Genomic DNA, 18270 nt, shown 5'->3' on the forward strand with positions numbered 1-18270 from the left:
GCAAATATTCCTGCAACTCATAACCATTTTTCAAGGTTACAGTAAATGTATACTGTAAATTAAGCTGACATGTAGGAATTTATGATTACCTGGTTGCATCAAAACTTTCTGGCCTTCCTGAAATAATGCAGCAATTATGTAGAAAAATTCCCTAGTTAACACAAACAATCACATTGTTAATTGCTATTTAAGTCTGGGCAAAACAGGCAGAACAGAATGATAAATTCTTGAATGAATTTGAAAGACACAACTTCAGACTCCAGGAAAGGAACTTCATTTTACTGGTTTCATATGGATTATGTTGCTTGCAAATCATTAAAATGAAATACAAATAGTTCAGCCCTATTCTTTTTCTATTCTTATTCCTCATACTCTTAAGAAATGCAAGGACATTTTTAAAATATAGAAATCATTTAAAAATATGATCAACAACCCATTTAAAATAAAAGCTAGCTCAGGAGCCTTCCACCTTACCATCATGTTTTCTTGTATAAACCATTCTACGTTTATTTTTTTAAAAAAAATCCATGTTTTTTTAGACTGAAATGAAGAGATTCCATTTTCAAAGGAATGGGGTTAATCCCTCCATTACTAAAACCAAAGCATAACATATTGCAGTGAAAGACCAGGCATACATTAGGGCTGTGCTACATGGATGTGGTAGAGGGGCAGGGAAATGCTTGTTAATTGGGGGAGGGGCCTTATTTAAATAATTAGTTCTTGTCATGCTGAGGCTACCCCCTACCCTCTTGAAGTGACTGGATGCCAATTTTTTTGAGTAAGTCTGACCAATCAAACTTGTTGCTTGGTCTCAACATAATGCCAGCTCATACTTGCAGCTCAAGCTTATTATGAAGCTGCAATGGAAGATAACGTTCTGACTTTATTTTTCCCACTGGGCACCTTCCAAATGAGATCATTGCTCTTGCTCCACAGCCTTCTTCTACCAGGGAAGCCAGCTCAGTGTGAGCAAACTCATGTCAGTTCATCCAAGCAGCTGCACCACTACTTCCAGCCATAACATTCCCATTCCCACCCTTGACATAGACAGCGTCTTGTTAATAAAATGGTAATAGAGCCTTGTGGGCAAGATCCAGATTGGAAGGCCATGGTGATATGCAAATGGCACCTCTTGGAAACAGCTCAAAGAAAATCAATTTTTCCCAGGATTGCACATGAGTTGCTACAGCTGTTCCAAAGAGCTCCCTACAGGTGTTACATACATGCCCAGGCTGATTTCTGCACAGCTCTCCTATATATACACATACAAACTTTTGCACGCATCTTTGGTGGGCTCTCTTCCACTTCTCCTTATACTTACGTAACTTGAGAGACTTTGCTTGAAGGCAACAATCAGGAAACAGTTCCCAAATGATATTGTGTACTGATTATGACAATTATAGGTTATTTTATGCATAGACAACTTTTTGTATTTTTTAACTGTAATATTATATGGAATTATATGGAATATTAAAGAAATATCTGAAGCTTGAGACTATGAGATAATAGTTCACTCTGAAAACTCAACTGTGGTATCACCAAGTAAGGTCATCTCGTGAGTTCATTGTTGAGGGTTATCATAGAAAATCTGTGTTTCTTACTAACAATAAGTTTCAGTGCACATCCATGTAAAATAATTTTCTTGTTCTTCTTCCTCCTGTTCACCCAGGAAACAGATAAATCAGCCCTTTAGATTCTTGGAAACAATTAATATGCTTCCCCACCATCTTCTTTTCCAAGCTAAACATCTTCAATAATATTAACCAATTCTCCTAAGTTGTACCTTCCAGGTCCATTATGATCTTGGTCTTCTGGGACTTGCTTCTCATTTGTCTATGTTCTTCTTAAAATATGGTGCCCAGTTTCTAGGTGGTCTGATTAACATATAATAGTGGACAAGGATAATTTCGCTTGATCTTGATGCTGCACAGTATTTCTAAGGAAGTTTTCTACAGTTGATCGGCTATTTTCAAACATCTCTTTTCTTGTACCTGTGAAGCATATTTAATTACACAGAAAAGACCATTTCTCAGTTTTAAAAAGTAACTAGACATTACTCTGTGTTAAATTCTACTCAAAACAGAGTGACGCAACAGGCAGCAGAAATGAGAAATGTTTTAACTGCAATAAGGTTCTGAGAGAGTTTTAAATCATTGACACAATAGGCACTCTTATCATTTTTTTCCCAAGAGCAGGAAGATAAGAGAGAAATCCCAGCACTGTTTTGTAAGCTCTTGGTAAAATAAACAGTGAATGACTAGCAACAGAGTCTAGAAAACTAGATGAGTCCATGACTGGAAGCAGACACAATAATGACTGTACTGATTCATCCTCTACCGAAAATGAATGATAATGGAAGTATGAAGAAACTACTGTCTGATTAAACAGGATCCAAGAATAAAAGGAAAACAAACCAATTGCCCTGAAGCCAGAGACCATGAATATGAAGTATACGAGAAGAGTATTAATAATAAGAGCTACAGTGGCACAGTGGTTAAGAGTCCAGTACTGCAGGCTACTTCTGCTGACTGCTGGCTGCCTGCAATTTGGCAGTTCAAATTTCACCAGGTTCAAGGTTGACTTCCCTCCTTCCGAGGTCAGGAAAATGAGAACCCAGATTGTTGGGGGAAATATGCTTAGAGAGGGCTGTAAAGCACTGTGAAGCAGTATATAAGTCTAAATGCTATTGCTATGCTCATAAGGAGGTTTCAGGAAAATGCCCGTATAGACAAGGTGGTCCATGAATGACAGAAAGTGTAGCAGAAAGGGAACCAAAAGCAAATAACTTTTCTTTTGAAGTTCATATTTTTATTTGTAATTTTTATGGCCGATCAACTGTAGAAAACTTCCCTAGAAGTTTATAGTAATGTTTATAGTAACAGGAATTGAAATGGCAAGACAGCACCATTTTCAGTTCATCCATTTTACTTGCAAGGGGATTTTTCCTGTCATGCAAGCCAAATAATTACCCCCCAATACCTTCCAGCCTCTTGTGTATTTGAGGATATCTGGTACATGCAATTTACGATAGCAGCAAGGACTAATTTATGTGGTATATACACACATATGCACAAGCACACACAAACCAAATTGGCTAATAATTGTAAGGTATGTAGTTTTATCCCACATACCAAAAAATAAATCATGGAAGGACTGGATGACAAATCATAATGTGGAGCCAAATAAAATATCAAAAATATACAATAAAATGGCAGGCAATGTGTTTTAATTATTTCCTTCCTACCCACCAACCCACTCATAGTAGAATGCTTAGATAGATTAAAAAAAATCTGTTTCTCAATAGAAATATAGGTAGTGCTCAACTAAAGAGTTCATTTAGTCACCAAAGTTACAACAGCACTGAAAAAAAAAGAAAAAGGCTTACAAAATTCCAGTATCCTTCATTGTTCTTTTGATGGCTGCTCAACTGTACTAGCCATTAGTCCAAATAATCCAAAGGAGAAGTCCCCAGTGTCCTGATGATTCTTGACAAAGATCCAATTGCCTCTCTCACTTGCTTACAATCTTGCCCATGCGCCTAGTTTTAATAATGCTTTCAATGTAACCACACTATATCTTAGGTTCCCTTTATAAACCAGGCAATAGTTTCATGTAAAAAGATAGATCCCAGAGATATATCTGAAATTCCCAACATTACTATAAATGGGCTAGTAAAGAGAAGATATGTATACAAATGTCTATAAATGTACAATAAATTATATTTCTAAAAGTAGCTTGTTAGCTTTACAGTCAGGACAAATCTGTACAGCCTGAGGCTATAAACTGTACCAACTAGTGAGGAGAGTTTTAACTTGATTATTCAAAGGATTTGCCTAGGTCACAAAGAATTTTGAATAGGCCCAGTTGTTATGGAACTAGGACACAGAAAGTCTTTTTCAAACAATAAAAAGAGGATAACCTATTAAAATTAAATGTTAAAAAGATCACTTTAAAACATTGAAAACGTTTAACTGAGGCAAAGCAAAATTACTTTACTAAACAGTTATTATTTTAAGCTTGATCATTTTTCTCCCAAACAGGAAGCCTGTTTTCGAACCATAACTATACTAAATGAAATTTTGCTATCAGCACTGATACTCCTGGTGGTAACTATAGAGTGCCAACTAATTAAGCCCCCCCAAAAACTATTGTAATGTGAACTTTCTTTTATTCTACCATGAATCAGAAATCTTGCCAAGATGAATTTTAACAAGAGTAGAGTTTTAAGGCAGAATGTACTATATTATCTCAATGTAGTTAGATAGCCAAGATGAAGCTACTTCAATTAGAGCTTGAATGTTTAAATTTAGCAGCAAATATGCAAGGACATATTGTATTTCATTAGTAACTATGTAATTATAAAGCTAAAAAACTCTCATGGCTATTCACTGAAAAGATTTATGAGGAAATTGTTTCAGTAAACCTGGCAGTTGTGGATAGCAAAGCAATCTTGTATATACTTATCCAGAAGAGAATCCCATAAAAGTCAATGTGTTGAGGATGGGATGAAGGTTAAGTCATAGTTTAATTAAATTTTGAATTCCATATGCAGTGCCTTGAATATCAAGAATAAATACATCTTTTGAAATATTAACACAGTGAACATTCTGACAAGTTATATTTGGATAGGAAAAGTATTTTCCATATTGAACTGCCTACCTAAAATTTAATTCTGTGTAATCAAACAAAATATAATAACAATAACTTATATTTAAATGCTCAAATACAGTTGAAAGATGGATTAAGTATTATGTATGCTAAATAATTTGAACTCTTAAAATTGATTACTTTTGCATTTGAAAACATACAAATAGATTCAGATTTACATACAAGCAGCAGCAATCCTGTTAGCCTGAAAGTTATACACAGAGATAAGAAGAATGGGTCCATGAAATTTGGACAAGCTTTATTTATATGAAGTCCCAAAGTTATGGCTTGAAGCACTGCCACGAGGAAAACCAATGCCACCAGTTCCAGTGCAAATAATTAAGTCCGAATTTTATTCTGAAACCATTGTTTTCAAAACTCACAACAATACATATTAACAAGAACTGTAAGTAGAAAACATGTTCAACAGGAATAGAATGTAGAATGTACTTTAAGATTAATGAATAACATTGTTGTTAATTGAATTTTGGCACTCTGTATTTTCTTCTCATAACTCATAATATTTATCATTATTAGTCCCTGTATTTATTGTATGCAGATAATTCTTCATATAGTCAGATTCCTATAGCTGAATCCTATTCTAACTGCTTTTTAAAAATTAAACAGCAACACTGTTGACTCAGATCAATTACGTTTAGCCATCTCAATTTGGTTAGACCTAAAAGATGGTTTGTATTCAGCCAAGATAAAAGTTTAGCTTGAAGGAAAGATGGTCTTCTTTCCTTTTAGTATTTTTTATACATCTATTCAATATTACTCCAGAGTTTTACAGAGTATATAGGCAATACCCATTTAAAGTGTTTCCCTGAAAATAAGACAGGGTCTTTTTACCCCTGAAATAAGCACTTGGCCTTATTTTCGGAGAGGTCTTATTATTTTTGAGGTGCAGGAAGCGGCGAGTATGGTCACCTCATCGCTGCTGCTGTGTTGCAATATTTTTGGGGAGGCTTATTTTAGTGCACTTGCTCAAATCCGATTGAGCTTATCATCTGGGGAGGTCTTATTTTTCAGGGAAAAAGGGTATATTAGAACACACTCTAAAATTACTCTGAACCAGTTTTGTAGATGTAACATGTATAACAGTACTTCAACATAAAAGCCAAGAGATAGAAATCATTAAACATCTTTTAAAGTTTATTTAAATAAATAAGCAGTTTAAGTTGTCCATGTCACACTATACATATTTTCCTAGCTTCTGTGTCTTGTTGCCTTTTATCTTCTTTCGGAATTCAGTTTAAATATTTTGCCAAACACAGGAAGAAATCTTGATCTTTTAATACAAAGCAAGACGCCCTGGATTCTCCAAGTTTGCCTTGAGTGTGTCTAAAAATTTAGAAGCTAGTTCATCATCTATCACTCGGCCATCACTTGACAGGGTTATCGTTAGGAGCTGATGTTGTTGAAGCTTCTCATTCCCATCTTCATCCTCTACAACAGTGAGTTCTGTCCGAGATCCTCCCACCGCTAAGATGCAGGCTTGAGGAGGCATTACCAGACCAATGAAACTGTTGATACCGAACTTTCCAAGATCTGAGATGCTTTTGTTGGAAAAATGACAAGAAATAGAAAAATAAGACACTCTGGAAAAATAATTCCGAAACTGTTTAGTACAGGTAGGTAGAAATAAATATGTTGTGATGGTTAAGTCTTGATTTTGAATTTGGTTTTCAACAGGACAGTCAAATTGTCTCATTCTTCATCAACATGAGACTAGGGGTACTGGGAGGTAACAACTGGTTCAAATTCCATGTGATGAAACACGGCTATTGAATCATTAGCATAGCTGTTACATTTTATTTATTTAGTGTATGGCATCTATAGAATGTGGACAATACACTATAGGAGACAAAATATTAAATTAACATAAAACCCTACGAAGATCACCATAATATGAAGCCATAGAATTGCAATGGGATAGATGTTATAATTTGATATCAAAGGAAGATAACCATCTAACTGCTTCTAGTGTGGCTGAGATCATACCAGGGGTATGAAGTGTAGACTACCTGCACAACGGCTCACCCTGGCAACATTCTGTCTCAACAGAGCGGCTAAAAGTCTATATACACAGTGACCTAACTGGATATTGCATCCCTCATGGTCCAAAACTATGGAAGCAGCAATTAGATTACAACTGTTCTTTTAAAGACTCACTGAAAAATATATGGGACACTGGATCCATATTTTGCAACTAAACATAGAAGGCTTAAGTAGAAATAAATGTGAATACCTAAGCAACCTGGCGATAGATAATATGATAGAGCCCTGCTGAGTTTTAGATTATTTTAATGAAAACATGGCAAATGGCCAGACATAAACAGAAAACAACATATTTTTTTCAACAATATCCCAGGGCCACATAAAAACACAGTCTTTCTCAGAGAACAAAATAGTGACTGTAGCTTAGATAAGCCGCGGTGGTAGAAAGCTCCCTGAAGGGATAATGGCAAACACTCAGAAGCATATCTTCTAGGAAATAGATGTTATGAAGTTAACTATGCCTGAACCCTAAACATGCTTCCACCTAGTAGAATGGGAACTACTGATCAAATGACTCAACACAAAATATTCATACCAGAATGCGAAGAAAGCAATAATCTCCCACACAATCGTTTGAAGATTTTGAAATGTACAGCTCACCAATATTGGATATTATATTGAACTCATATAAAATTGTATGTTACTTTGAATGCATCTGATTTAAACTCTGACATGAGAGTTTAATACTGTTTTATACTGTTTCTTTGCAGGTTGAGCAAAAAATAGTTTTGTTTACAATGCTATATTGTGGTTTTACAAAATTGGTGCATAATGAGGTGACGAAAAATATCCATCAGGAGGATTTCAAGGTGTCTGGAAGCAGCCGTGCTTGTTCCATTGCAGCAGAATCAATACTAGGAAGTCTGATAAAATGGTATTGGCACTAAAATATAGTGAACCAATGAAATATGTTTCATTGTTTATATATAAGCATTCTGCAAATCTGTTTTATGATTTTCCCCATACCAAGTAAGGTCCATCTTCTCTTCTATAAACTGAACATGGCAATGCTAATAAAAATACTGTTACTTTTTTTGACATTTTTCCAAATATTCTTGCATATCAAGATTTAGAGAATATGAACATATGAAACAAAACCAGCATTCCATTCCCCCAAAAGTCCATATGTGCAGAAGATCTCCTTTGGAGGAACTTTTTTCCTAACACTTCACTCACACTAATTTCCCATTTTGAGTCAGTTTGGAAAAGGAATCAGATGCCATTAGAAAAGGCTGCCTTCCTTTCTAAAGGGAAGAAAACTGTCAAACACACCATGTTTCATTTTAAGAATAGCCCAACAGAGTTTATCTCTTTAGGAAAGGTAAGATGATGGTTGATGCTGACAAAAGGAGTTTCTCCAGTTTTGTTACATTCCTTGTACCTCTATAGGCAGTTCTTTCTGTTACTGCTGGTCACTTGAAAGTTTGCAGCTACTATCTTATTCAAGAAAATAACTGTTGATGGGCAACGGGGGAAGGGAGATGTCTGTTCTCCTTAAGATCTCATTTTCAAGAAACCAACCAAGCATGAGAGGTAATAAAAGTGTGGGCTGGATGTGGTTTTCCATTTTTGCAATATAAGATATGTAGAAATATTTCCCTTGACCACTTCAACTATATGTACTATACAGGTGAAACTCAAAGAATTAGAATATCATGCAAAAGTTCATTTATTTCAGTAAAGCAACTTAAAAGGTGAAACTAATATATGAGATAAGACTCATTACATGCAAAGCAAGATAGTTCAACCATGATTTGTCATAATTGTGATGATTATAGCGTACAGCTCATGAAAACCCCAAATCCACCATCTCAGAAAATTAGAATATTACATGCAATCAATAAAAGAGAAACTTTTGCCAAAAGCACCAAAACCTGGTTCAATTACTGTGATTACTGTGCTTGATTGGCCTCTCCATTCTTCCTCCATACTCTGGGTCCTTGGTTTCCAAATGAGATGCAAAAGTTGCTCTCATCAGAAAAGAGGACTTTGGACCACTGAGCAACAGGACATTGGACCACTGTGCTTCATTAACACCAGGGTCAACACAGCCGTCTACCAGGAGATTTTGGAGCATTTCATGCTTTCCTTCCATAGACGAGCTTTATGGGGATGCTGACTTCATTTTCCAGCTGCCCACACTGCCAAAAGCACCAAAACCTGGTTCAATGACCGTGGGATTACTGTGCTTGATTGGCCAGCAAACTCGCCTGACCTGAACCCCACAGAGAATCTATGGGCATTGCCAAGAGAAAGATGAGAGACATTAGACCGAACAATGCAGAAGAGCTGAAGGCCTCTATTGAAGCATCCTGGTCTTCCATAACACCTCAGCAGTGCCACAGGCTGATAGCTTCCATGCCACGCCGCATTGCGGCAGTAATTGCTGCAAAAGGGGCCCAAACCAAGTACTGAGTACATATGCATGCTTATACTTTTCAGAGGTCTGATATTGTTCTATGTACAATCCTTGTTTTATTGATTGCATGTAATATTCTAATTTTCTGAGATGGTGGATTTGGGGTTTTCATGAGCTGTACGCCATAATCATCACAATTATGACAAATCACGGCTTGAACTATCTTGCTTTGCATGTAATGTGTCTTATCTCATATATTAGTTTTACCTTTTAAGTTGCATTACTGAAGTAAATGAACTTTTGCACGATATTCCAATTCTTTGAGTTTCACCTGTACAGGGCTTTGGAGAATTAAGGGTTAATTAAATTCATTACATTTACTCAAAATATCTCCAGCTTGAAGCTAACCGGTTTCCAATTCAGTGATCTAGCATAAATGTCATTCCTCCAAGTTATACTAGTTCAACATAGTGTTATTTCAGATTCATGGAACTGATAAATGAAAATGCCAAGTTTTTTGGCCTCTTTTTAGGGTCAGCCTTAAAAGTGTTTTGACTTGCTTGCTTACTATCAGTGAATCATTTTCATGAATGTAACAATCCTAATAACTCCAAATACAGTAACAGATTCCAAATTTTATAAAATAGCAGATTATTATTTTATAATACACCTAGATAGAGCATTATTAAAGTTGCTGAATATCCACTGAAAGGCTACAGAATTAAATCCAAAAAACAACTCGACAGCAGCCTCAAAATACAGCAGGAAAAACAGAAGAGACTATAGCAGTACTTATTTATAGATAAGTAACCCCCATTCATTGTTCTGTTCACAGATCTTATAATGGAGGTGGGATTATAAAACATAGATTTAAGAGATTTACAAAGGTTATCTCAAACATCTTCACCATTGACCCACACTCCACCCCGCCGGCAGCATTCTGTTCCGAAATGTATTTAAATTACCTCAAAGATCCTCCTTGGTATTCTTCGGGAAGTAACTTCCCATCTCTTGCTTTCTTTGCTAAAGCCTAAGGACGCAAGATCCAAATATAAATTATTTTAAATAATCACAACTTTCAAAAAGTACATGCTTTTATGCACATTTGATTGGGTTGCTAATTTTATGAGAAAATTCTGATAGATTCAGACAGTTGCTACAATCTGTAGTTAGAAGAACTCATATATTTGGATCTCCAGGGAAGGGGTTTCATATGTGGAAAAACTGTAAGTAAAGCAGAGATATGGAGAAATCTCATGGAGATTTCTTAAATTGCTTTTTAAAATTCCACATATGTTGCCTTATGGAGAGCATATGTGGTTATCCACAATCCATCATTGTCTTGTTTATAGAATCTAAAAATTGAAAAGCAATTATTTTGCTATAACTATAAATTAACATTTTTATATTAACAGGAAATCCCACCAAATGTCAACAGAAATCATAGCAAATGTCATAGAAAAATGTAAGCCTTGCAGCAGGATTCAGAACAGACAGGTGAGAATAATTCAGTGCTAATTTATTTCTCCCAGGAGGCAATAAAACTCATGAAAAATCATGACGTGTTGTAATTGTATATACCATATTTAGATACTTCAGAATTAAACAATAGAACTACCCTCTGAATGCTTAAAATAGGATAGTTATAGGAGATATTTTAAAGATTCAAATAAATGGCAATTAAAAATTATCTAGGTAAGTATTTCTTGAACTTTTTTTCTCTCAGGACACTTTCCCACAGTATGGAGGGCTGCTAAGAGCTTTTGTTTGTATGAGTTATATTCATCATTGTTTGCTATATTAAAATTTTTACTATATTAGTTGCAGTACAACTTCTTACTATTGTTTGATGGAATTTTAATATTGTAGTAGTTTTCAACAAAGGCTGGCAAATAGTTTTTAATTTGTGGACCTATAAGCCAGAAATATTTTTGTTAGGTATATTATCAGAAAAAATATGACAAAGGGAACATATATTTAATACTAGATGTTTTGATGGCAGCGAGAATAGTATTTGCACAACTCTGGAAAAATAAGGAAACTCCTAGAGATGAAAATATAATTTAAAAAATATTAGATAGTGTGGAAATGGGTAGGTTAACATTCAAGATAAAGGATAAAGAGGATACATAATATTTTTCAACATGGGATTTGTTTTACCAATGATTATATAATAGAAGTAGAAATTATAAGTTGGAAGAATACCACTATGTACAATTAAACATTATTATTATTATTCCTATTATTATGTATAACTAAATTGACCCAGACAGTACATTTATGTATGTTTAAAAATGCATAAATAAAATTAAAAAAAAGTATTTGTGGACCTCTGGATGGGTCTCAGGAGACCCCCCCCCCCAGGGATCCTAGGGCCACACTTTAAGAAACACTGATCCAAATGTTTGTGATATAGGCATTATTGTGACCCATATATTTATCCAAATGCTCTTTTACATATCTGTTCCAATATCAACATAGTTGATAATAGACATAGTTGATAATAGATAATAGACAACATAATAGACAGAGAGAACAAAACAATTATGCATTTTATAACTGTTTTTAAATATCAATTAAAGTAAAAGGACTCGATCGATTATGTGATTGATTTCTTGAATATTTTTTTCCAAAATACATGAGCTGTGTATGTGAATTAATGGGAAACTGAATTTCTTAAAATGTGGTTCCTGAAGTAGCAAAGCAATGTATTTGTATTTGAAGAGAGTGCTAATCAACTGGAGTAGGCACAAGCAACTGGAATGGACACAAGCAATTTATTTAATACACCTTACATCCAATACAAAATTGTACTCTTATCACAAATTATATAATGATCTAGTTTTCTTGGAAGAGCATTTTAAAATTTGATAAAACAAATATATTTTGCTTTGAAGATCTATGTGGGAAGTAGACTAAATCTCTCTTTGCAGTTTCTGCAAAGGCACCATGACATATATTGATCTCATCACAAACCCTTCCCTGAAAGCTATTCAGAAGTTAGGAAGGAGGCAGGTGATTTATGGAGCCATGAGGTTTAGATTCTCATTCTCAGATCATGCCCGACTAATCTTATTGCATTCTGTGACAAAGTGACAAAATTAGTGGACCAGAGGAATGCCGTTGATATAGTTTACTTGGACTTCAGTAAGGCATTTGATAACCTACTACTAGATAAAGTAGAAGAATGAGGTTAGACACAGTAGTGAGTTCTGGATCCCGTTCCAACTGGTACGGTTGGAACGGGCCAGGCGTTGCCCACATGGACATGCACGGGGCGCGCACATGTGTCATACCTGCCTGCGACGCCTCCGCAAGCCTCCGCGATGCTCCAGCTGCTCAGCGGAGCATCACTCAGGCGCTAAACGCGCCATGCGCATCCCTGGAAGTGCTGAAGGCTTAAAGGACAAGTAAGGAGCTCAGGTGGGCGGCCCGGCCCTCCGGAGCACCGTACTGGAACAGTACCTGGTGCTCCGGGCAGGCTCCGGTAAGCCTGTACCAGGGCGTACTGCCTGCAACCCACTACTGGTTAGACACCATCACCACCAGATGGATTCATAACTAGCTGACCAAGAGCACTCAACATGTAGTCCTCAATGGAACTGCATCTACATGGAGGGAAGTATGCAGTGGAATACCCCAAGGCTCTGTTTTAGGCCCAGTATTCTTCATCAATGATTTGGATGACGGAATAAATGGGAAACTCATCAAATTTGCAATGACACCAAGCTGGCAGCAATAGCCAACACTCCAGAAGATAGGCTTAAGATACAGAAGAATCTTGACAAACTTGAACATTGGGCACTATCTAATAAAATGAAATTCAATGGTGAAAAGAGTAAGGTTCTACATTTAGGCAAGAAAAACGAAATGCACAGGCACAGTATAGGTGGTACCTTGCTGAATGGTAATAACTGTGAGAGGAATCTTGGAGTCCTAGTGGACAACCATTTAAATATGAGCCAGCAGCGTGCAGCAGCTGCCAAAAAAGCCAACACAGTTCTAGGCTACATAAACAGAGGGATAGAATCAAGATCACATGAAGTGTTAATACCACTTTATAATGCCTTGGTAAGGCCACACTTAGAATATTGCATTCAGTTTTGGTCGCCCCGATGTAGAAAAGATGTGGAGACTCTATAAAGAGTGCAGAGAAGAGCAACAAAGATGATTAGGGGACTGGAGACTAAAACATATGAAGAACGGTTGCAGGAACTGGATATGTCTAGTTTAATGAAAAGAAGGACTAGGGGAGACATGATAGCAGTATTCCAATATCTCAGGGGTTGCCACAAAGAAGAGGGAGTCAAACTATTCTCCAAGGCATATGAGGATAGAACAAGAAGCAATGGGTGGCAACTAATCAAGGAGAGAAGCAACTTAGAACTGAGGAGAAATTTCCTGACAGTTAGAAAAATTAATCAGTGGAACAGCTTGCCTCCAGAAGTTGTGAATGCCCCAACACTGGAAGTCTTTTTTTTTATTGTAAATTTTTTATTGGTTTTTTACAAATTTTTGACAGCTACATCATGCGGGAGGTAGAAATCCCCCTGAATCTCACAACTTTAACCAAAAAGAAAAGAAAAAACATCAAAATTTGAATAAACATTGGCAGCTTTTTGTTTTTACATTCAATCATCAATATATCGAATCATCTTTTGTATCACTTCCGAGAGTTACATTATAACAACAATTGCAAAAATGTTTCAACTCATTTTTGTGATCCGAGTCTTCTAAGTGTTGCGTCCTCCCCCCTGTCTGCTGGCAGAGCCGCGGCCCCTCCCTCCTTCACATCTTGTGTACTGTCCCGTTTGATCTAGGAGGGCACTATTTTTTTAATAAAGGCCTCCGCAACTGTGTTAATTCTAATTCTACTGCCCTCCCAGAAAATTAGCATTCCTTCTGGCAACAACTATTTAAACCAGATTCCATTGTTATATAATTTCTTTGCTAAAGAGGAGTATTTCTTCCTCTTATCTCTTACTTTCTTTGGAATCTGTTTAAGAATGGTTATTTCTTTGTCTTTATATTTTAGTGGTCCCACCCTTTGAGCTCCTAAGACCTCATCTCTTGTGGTCTTTCTAAGAAATTTAACATGTACTTCCCTTGGCACGTTGTGTGTTCTAGCGTATGCTGAATTAATCCTATAGATCAAATCAATATCCCACCATAGCTGTTGTTTGTCTCTTTTAATATATTTTGCTAAAATTGTGGTCATAATCTCCTTGAGATCTTCATTCTCTGTTTCTGGAAAGTTTTGGAATCTAAGAAAAAAAGATGTTCTCTCAAATTCCACCTTTATCATATGGTTTTCAAATTCTACATTCCCCTTCTGGATTACCTTAACCTCTTCCCTCAGCCCAGTCGCGCCCTCCTCCAGCACCCCTATTCTCTGTTTATTTTGTGTTGTTTGTTGTTGCGTTTCTCTGAGCTGATCATTTAAGTCTGCCAGTTGTTTTTTCAATTCGTCCTGTCCCTTTAAGAGAGTTTGAAACATTTGCTCAACTGATAGTTCTTTTGAGCTTTAGGTTGTAAAAATGAAGCCAATGGTGTCTTTTGGGTAATCGGGCTGGACGTAGATGATGTTGGGGCCGAAGACGGCTTACCAGGCAGTAATTTTTTAGGACCCATATTAGGTTCAGAGATAGCTATGTCTGCACAAAGAAATGGCGTCTGTGGAAAGACACAACCGGGAGAAGTCACAAGACAAGCAAGTCCAGAGGAGAGCATAGGTCTCTATACAGCTCCAAGCCAGGTGATATAAATCAATGTTCCAAATCCAAGGGAGATACGTGCGAGAAGAGGCTCCTGGAGATCTCTAGGGTGTGATATAGTACAAAGCCAGAAATTCTTTCAAAAGGGAAATTCATTCATAAGTACAAGAAGAAGGAGGAAGTTGGCCATCTTGGCTCCGCCTTCACAGGAGATCAGAAAGCAACGTCCAAAGTTTCCATAAAGTAGTTTAAAAGAATCAACTCAGCAATCCTCCTTTGCAATTGTAGCAAGAAGTCATCCTCCCATTGCTTAAAGGAAGAGAAAGTAACTTTTAACTCTCTCTCTCTCTTCCGAGAGAGAGAGATTTTCCAATTGCCGCTTTTCCGAGGGGGGGTGGAAAATCCCCCCCTCCAATCTTAACATTTTAAAGGATTGAATCCACAATTTAGAAAGGCTGCTGCTCATCAATTAGATAGATTTAAAAGGAGATTGAGGGAAGCTTCCCACCTCACCGCATTTCAGCTGTAACATCCGATCAGTTGTTTCCTTCCAGGCTCCGCTCGGCGAAGGTGCGCTGTTTTGCACCCCCCACGCTCCCCGACTCCTGGGGCGAAGCTGGCGACCCCCTGCGGCCGCTGCCGATTCAGGGGGTCCCAACAAGCCGCCCTACGGCAGGGGCCCCTCCAAGGACCCTGTGCTCCCCCTAAACTTAAGGGGAACCCACCGAGAAGATGAACAGCGGACGTGAACATCCGTCGCCCTCGGGGACCGGAAGTGATCTCCAACACTGGAAGTCTTTAAGTTGATGTTGGATAGCCATTTGTCTGAAACAGTATAGGGTTTCCTGCCTAGGCAGGAGGTTGGACTAGAAGACCTCCAAGGTCCCTTCCATCTCTGCTATTGTATTTTATTGTAGATGTTTATCTCAAGAAAGACTGGTGACCATCTGTCATAAACAAGTAAGTCTTATCACCTTTGCCTCATGAAATTAGAGGTATAAAGATCCAATGCCACAATTCACGATGTTTCATTTCAAAAGGGGGAAATTATTAATGACTAATCCATTTTTCAATATTAAATCTTTTAAGGTCTTTTGCAAGTTTACAGAAGTTTCCCCAAATCCCACAAAATGTTTTCAAAAAGTATCGACTGTAATTTTTAATTCCATTAGATTACAAATGCTCTTCAGCTTAGCAAGAACCTGATAGGTGTTTTGAAAAAGCAAAGCCGAGTTTTCCTAGGTTGTCCCAAAGGTGTTTTTTTCAAGAGGCAACTGGACTTTCTTGTTTTTCTTTGAACACGTTTCGCTTCTCATCCAGGGAGCTTCAGGCCCACCATTCCCCAGAGCTGAAGAAGCTTCTTGAATGAGAAGCGAAACATCTTCAAAGAAAACAAGAAAGTACATTGAAAAAGAACCTTTGGGACAACCATGGCTTAGATGACTGAGAATCTCCAACCTTGATTATAAGTTTTAGGAAAATCTGCTAAAATATCTCACAGAATATTAAAAGGAATAGTCATATCTATATTCAGAAAATTAATCTTATTAATTTTAAATACAATGGTAATGAACTTATTATGCTTATATTTGACAATATAGGATGTCTAGCTAATCCTAAAATAAAAATATCAAAATGGATGGCAGAGATAACAAACAGGGAGAGAGGTTCAGATAGTTTAGAGATGATTGGGCTATTAATGGTCTCTAATATCCATATACTAACATGCACTAGATCAATGCCTCCTGAATCATAAATGAGTTATTGATAGGTTACTGTGCCACAACAGTATACAGAGGTTATTGCCTTCTATTCAAGATTTGTGATCTTTGTAAAACAATCTTGTCCTCTTTCTTAAAGCCAACCAAAAAAACATAATCAAAGGAACAGCAGATGTTTTCTTCGAAACCATATAATTTAATTTTTGATCTAAGAGAGGCCTGGGTATTTGAAGACCCACCTCTGCAGAAGCAGCAATTTCCTGAATTCCCTTGGATGCAGCATCCTTTATGATAGGTGTAATAAAACCTTGGTCTGTTGCCGTAACTATAGAAATGTCTATCGATTGCAGCTGCTGGGGGCCTTCTCCATTCCAGGTCACGTTCACATCTGGCATTTGCTGGAAGAAACAGAGGGAAGCACAGATGTTAAAAAATAGCATTGAAACCAATTATGAAGTTTTTAAAAGCCTTTTAGAATTGTGGTGATAGAAACAATAACATATGGGAAATGATTTGCCTTAAGCAACATCAAGTTAATAATAGCAAGAAAAAGGCCAAATGACTCTAAAAATAGACTTATCTTATTGGTGTATATCAATTTTGTCACAAAAGATGAATGCAAATTATGGTCACGGGCAATTACAGCTGCAGGCAACCACACAATAGATGGGTTTATTCAGTTTCTGGGTTACATTATTAACAAAATTCAAACTTGTTGGAGGGCAACTCTCATTTTGTTCCTTGCTAGTAAAGAACTTTAACATTCCGCCCAAAAACATAATAGAAAGTTTATAGAATGTCTGTTCCCATTTAAATCAGGAGAAGATAAAAGAGCTAAATATTAAAATAAATTAAAAAGGAGTGGGGGGAGTCACATAACCATATTGAAAGGAGAACCAATTAGATTATGTTGTAGGTATGTACAATGGCAATAAAGGTTATTATTAGTATTTGTCTAATTGGAAACCTTAATTTCAGAAATCAACTCTTAATAATAATAATAATAATAATAATAATAATAATAATAATAATAATAATAATAATAAATATTTCTTAGCCGCACCCTCTCCCGAAGGACTCGGGGCGGCGTACAACAAAACATAGGAAATAAATATATCGACATACATATAACAAAACATATACCAAGACATATACACGACATATACAAGGAGGAGGTGAAGTGATAGATAAAAACAAGTAAAAACACAATGTTTAAAAACCCCTAAATAAATTGAATGCAATTAAAATACCCCAAATAAAAAAACCCGTCAGGAGCGATATAGTTGGATCAAAGTTGAGCCAGGCCAGCAACTTGAGCTTTACACGAAAGGAGCGGAGGTCAGAGGTATTCCTAATATCCGGAGAGAGGTCATTCCACAGGGCTGGGCCCGCCACAGAGAAGGCTCTACTCCTAGGCACCGCCCCTCGACACTGTCTGGTGGACGGCACCTGGAGGAGGCCCTCTCTGTGCGAACGGATTGGTCGCAGGGATGTATGGGGCAGAATACGATCCCGCAAGTAACTAGGTCCTGAGCCATGGAGCGCTTTAAAGATTGTTATCAAAACCTTGAAACGCACCCGATAGACCACAGGAAGCCAGTGCAGCTCGCGCAGGAACGGTGTCACATGGGAGTACCTAGTACTCCCCATAATTACCCGCGCGGCTGCGTTCTGGACCAACTGTAGCCTCTGGGTGCATTTCAAGGGAAGCCCCATGTAGAGAGCGTTACAGTAGTCCAAGCGAGACGTCACCAGCGCATGAGTGACT

At 37.1% G+C, this 18270-nt stretch overlaps 1 protein-coding gene across 2 annotated transcripts in view; it reads right to left on the reverse strand.

Moving 5' to 3' along the window:
• Positions 1-5781: 5781 nt before the first annotated feature.
• Positions 5782-18270, reverse strand: part of PDHX (pyruvate dehydrogenase complex component X) — a 47003-nt gene continuing 34514 nt past the window's right edge. For both annotated transcript variants that reach the window (XM_081941139.1, XM_081941140.1), the window contains exons 9-11: positions 16742-16900; positions 10033-10097; positions 5782-6206 (exon numbers count right to left, since the gene is read on the reverse strand). In XM_081941139.1, the coding sequence (XP_081797265.1) occupies positions 5942-6206; positions 10033-10097; positions 16742-16900 (489 nt within the window). In that variant the 3' untranslated portion in view covers positions 5782-5941. The remainder of the gene's footprint in view (positions 6207-10032; positions 10098-16741; positions 16901-18270) is intronic.

This window comes from Natrix helvetica (assembly GCF_964273705.1).
Source record: "Natrix helvetica genome assembly, chromosome: 1".
NCBI classification, from domain to species: Eukaryota; Metazoa; Chordata; class Lepidosauria; order Squamata; family Natricidae; genus Natrix; species Natrix helvetica.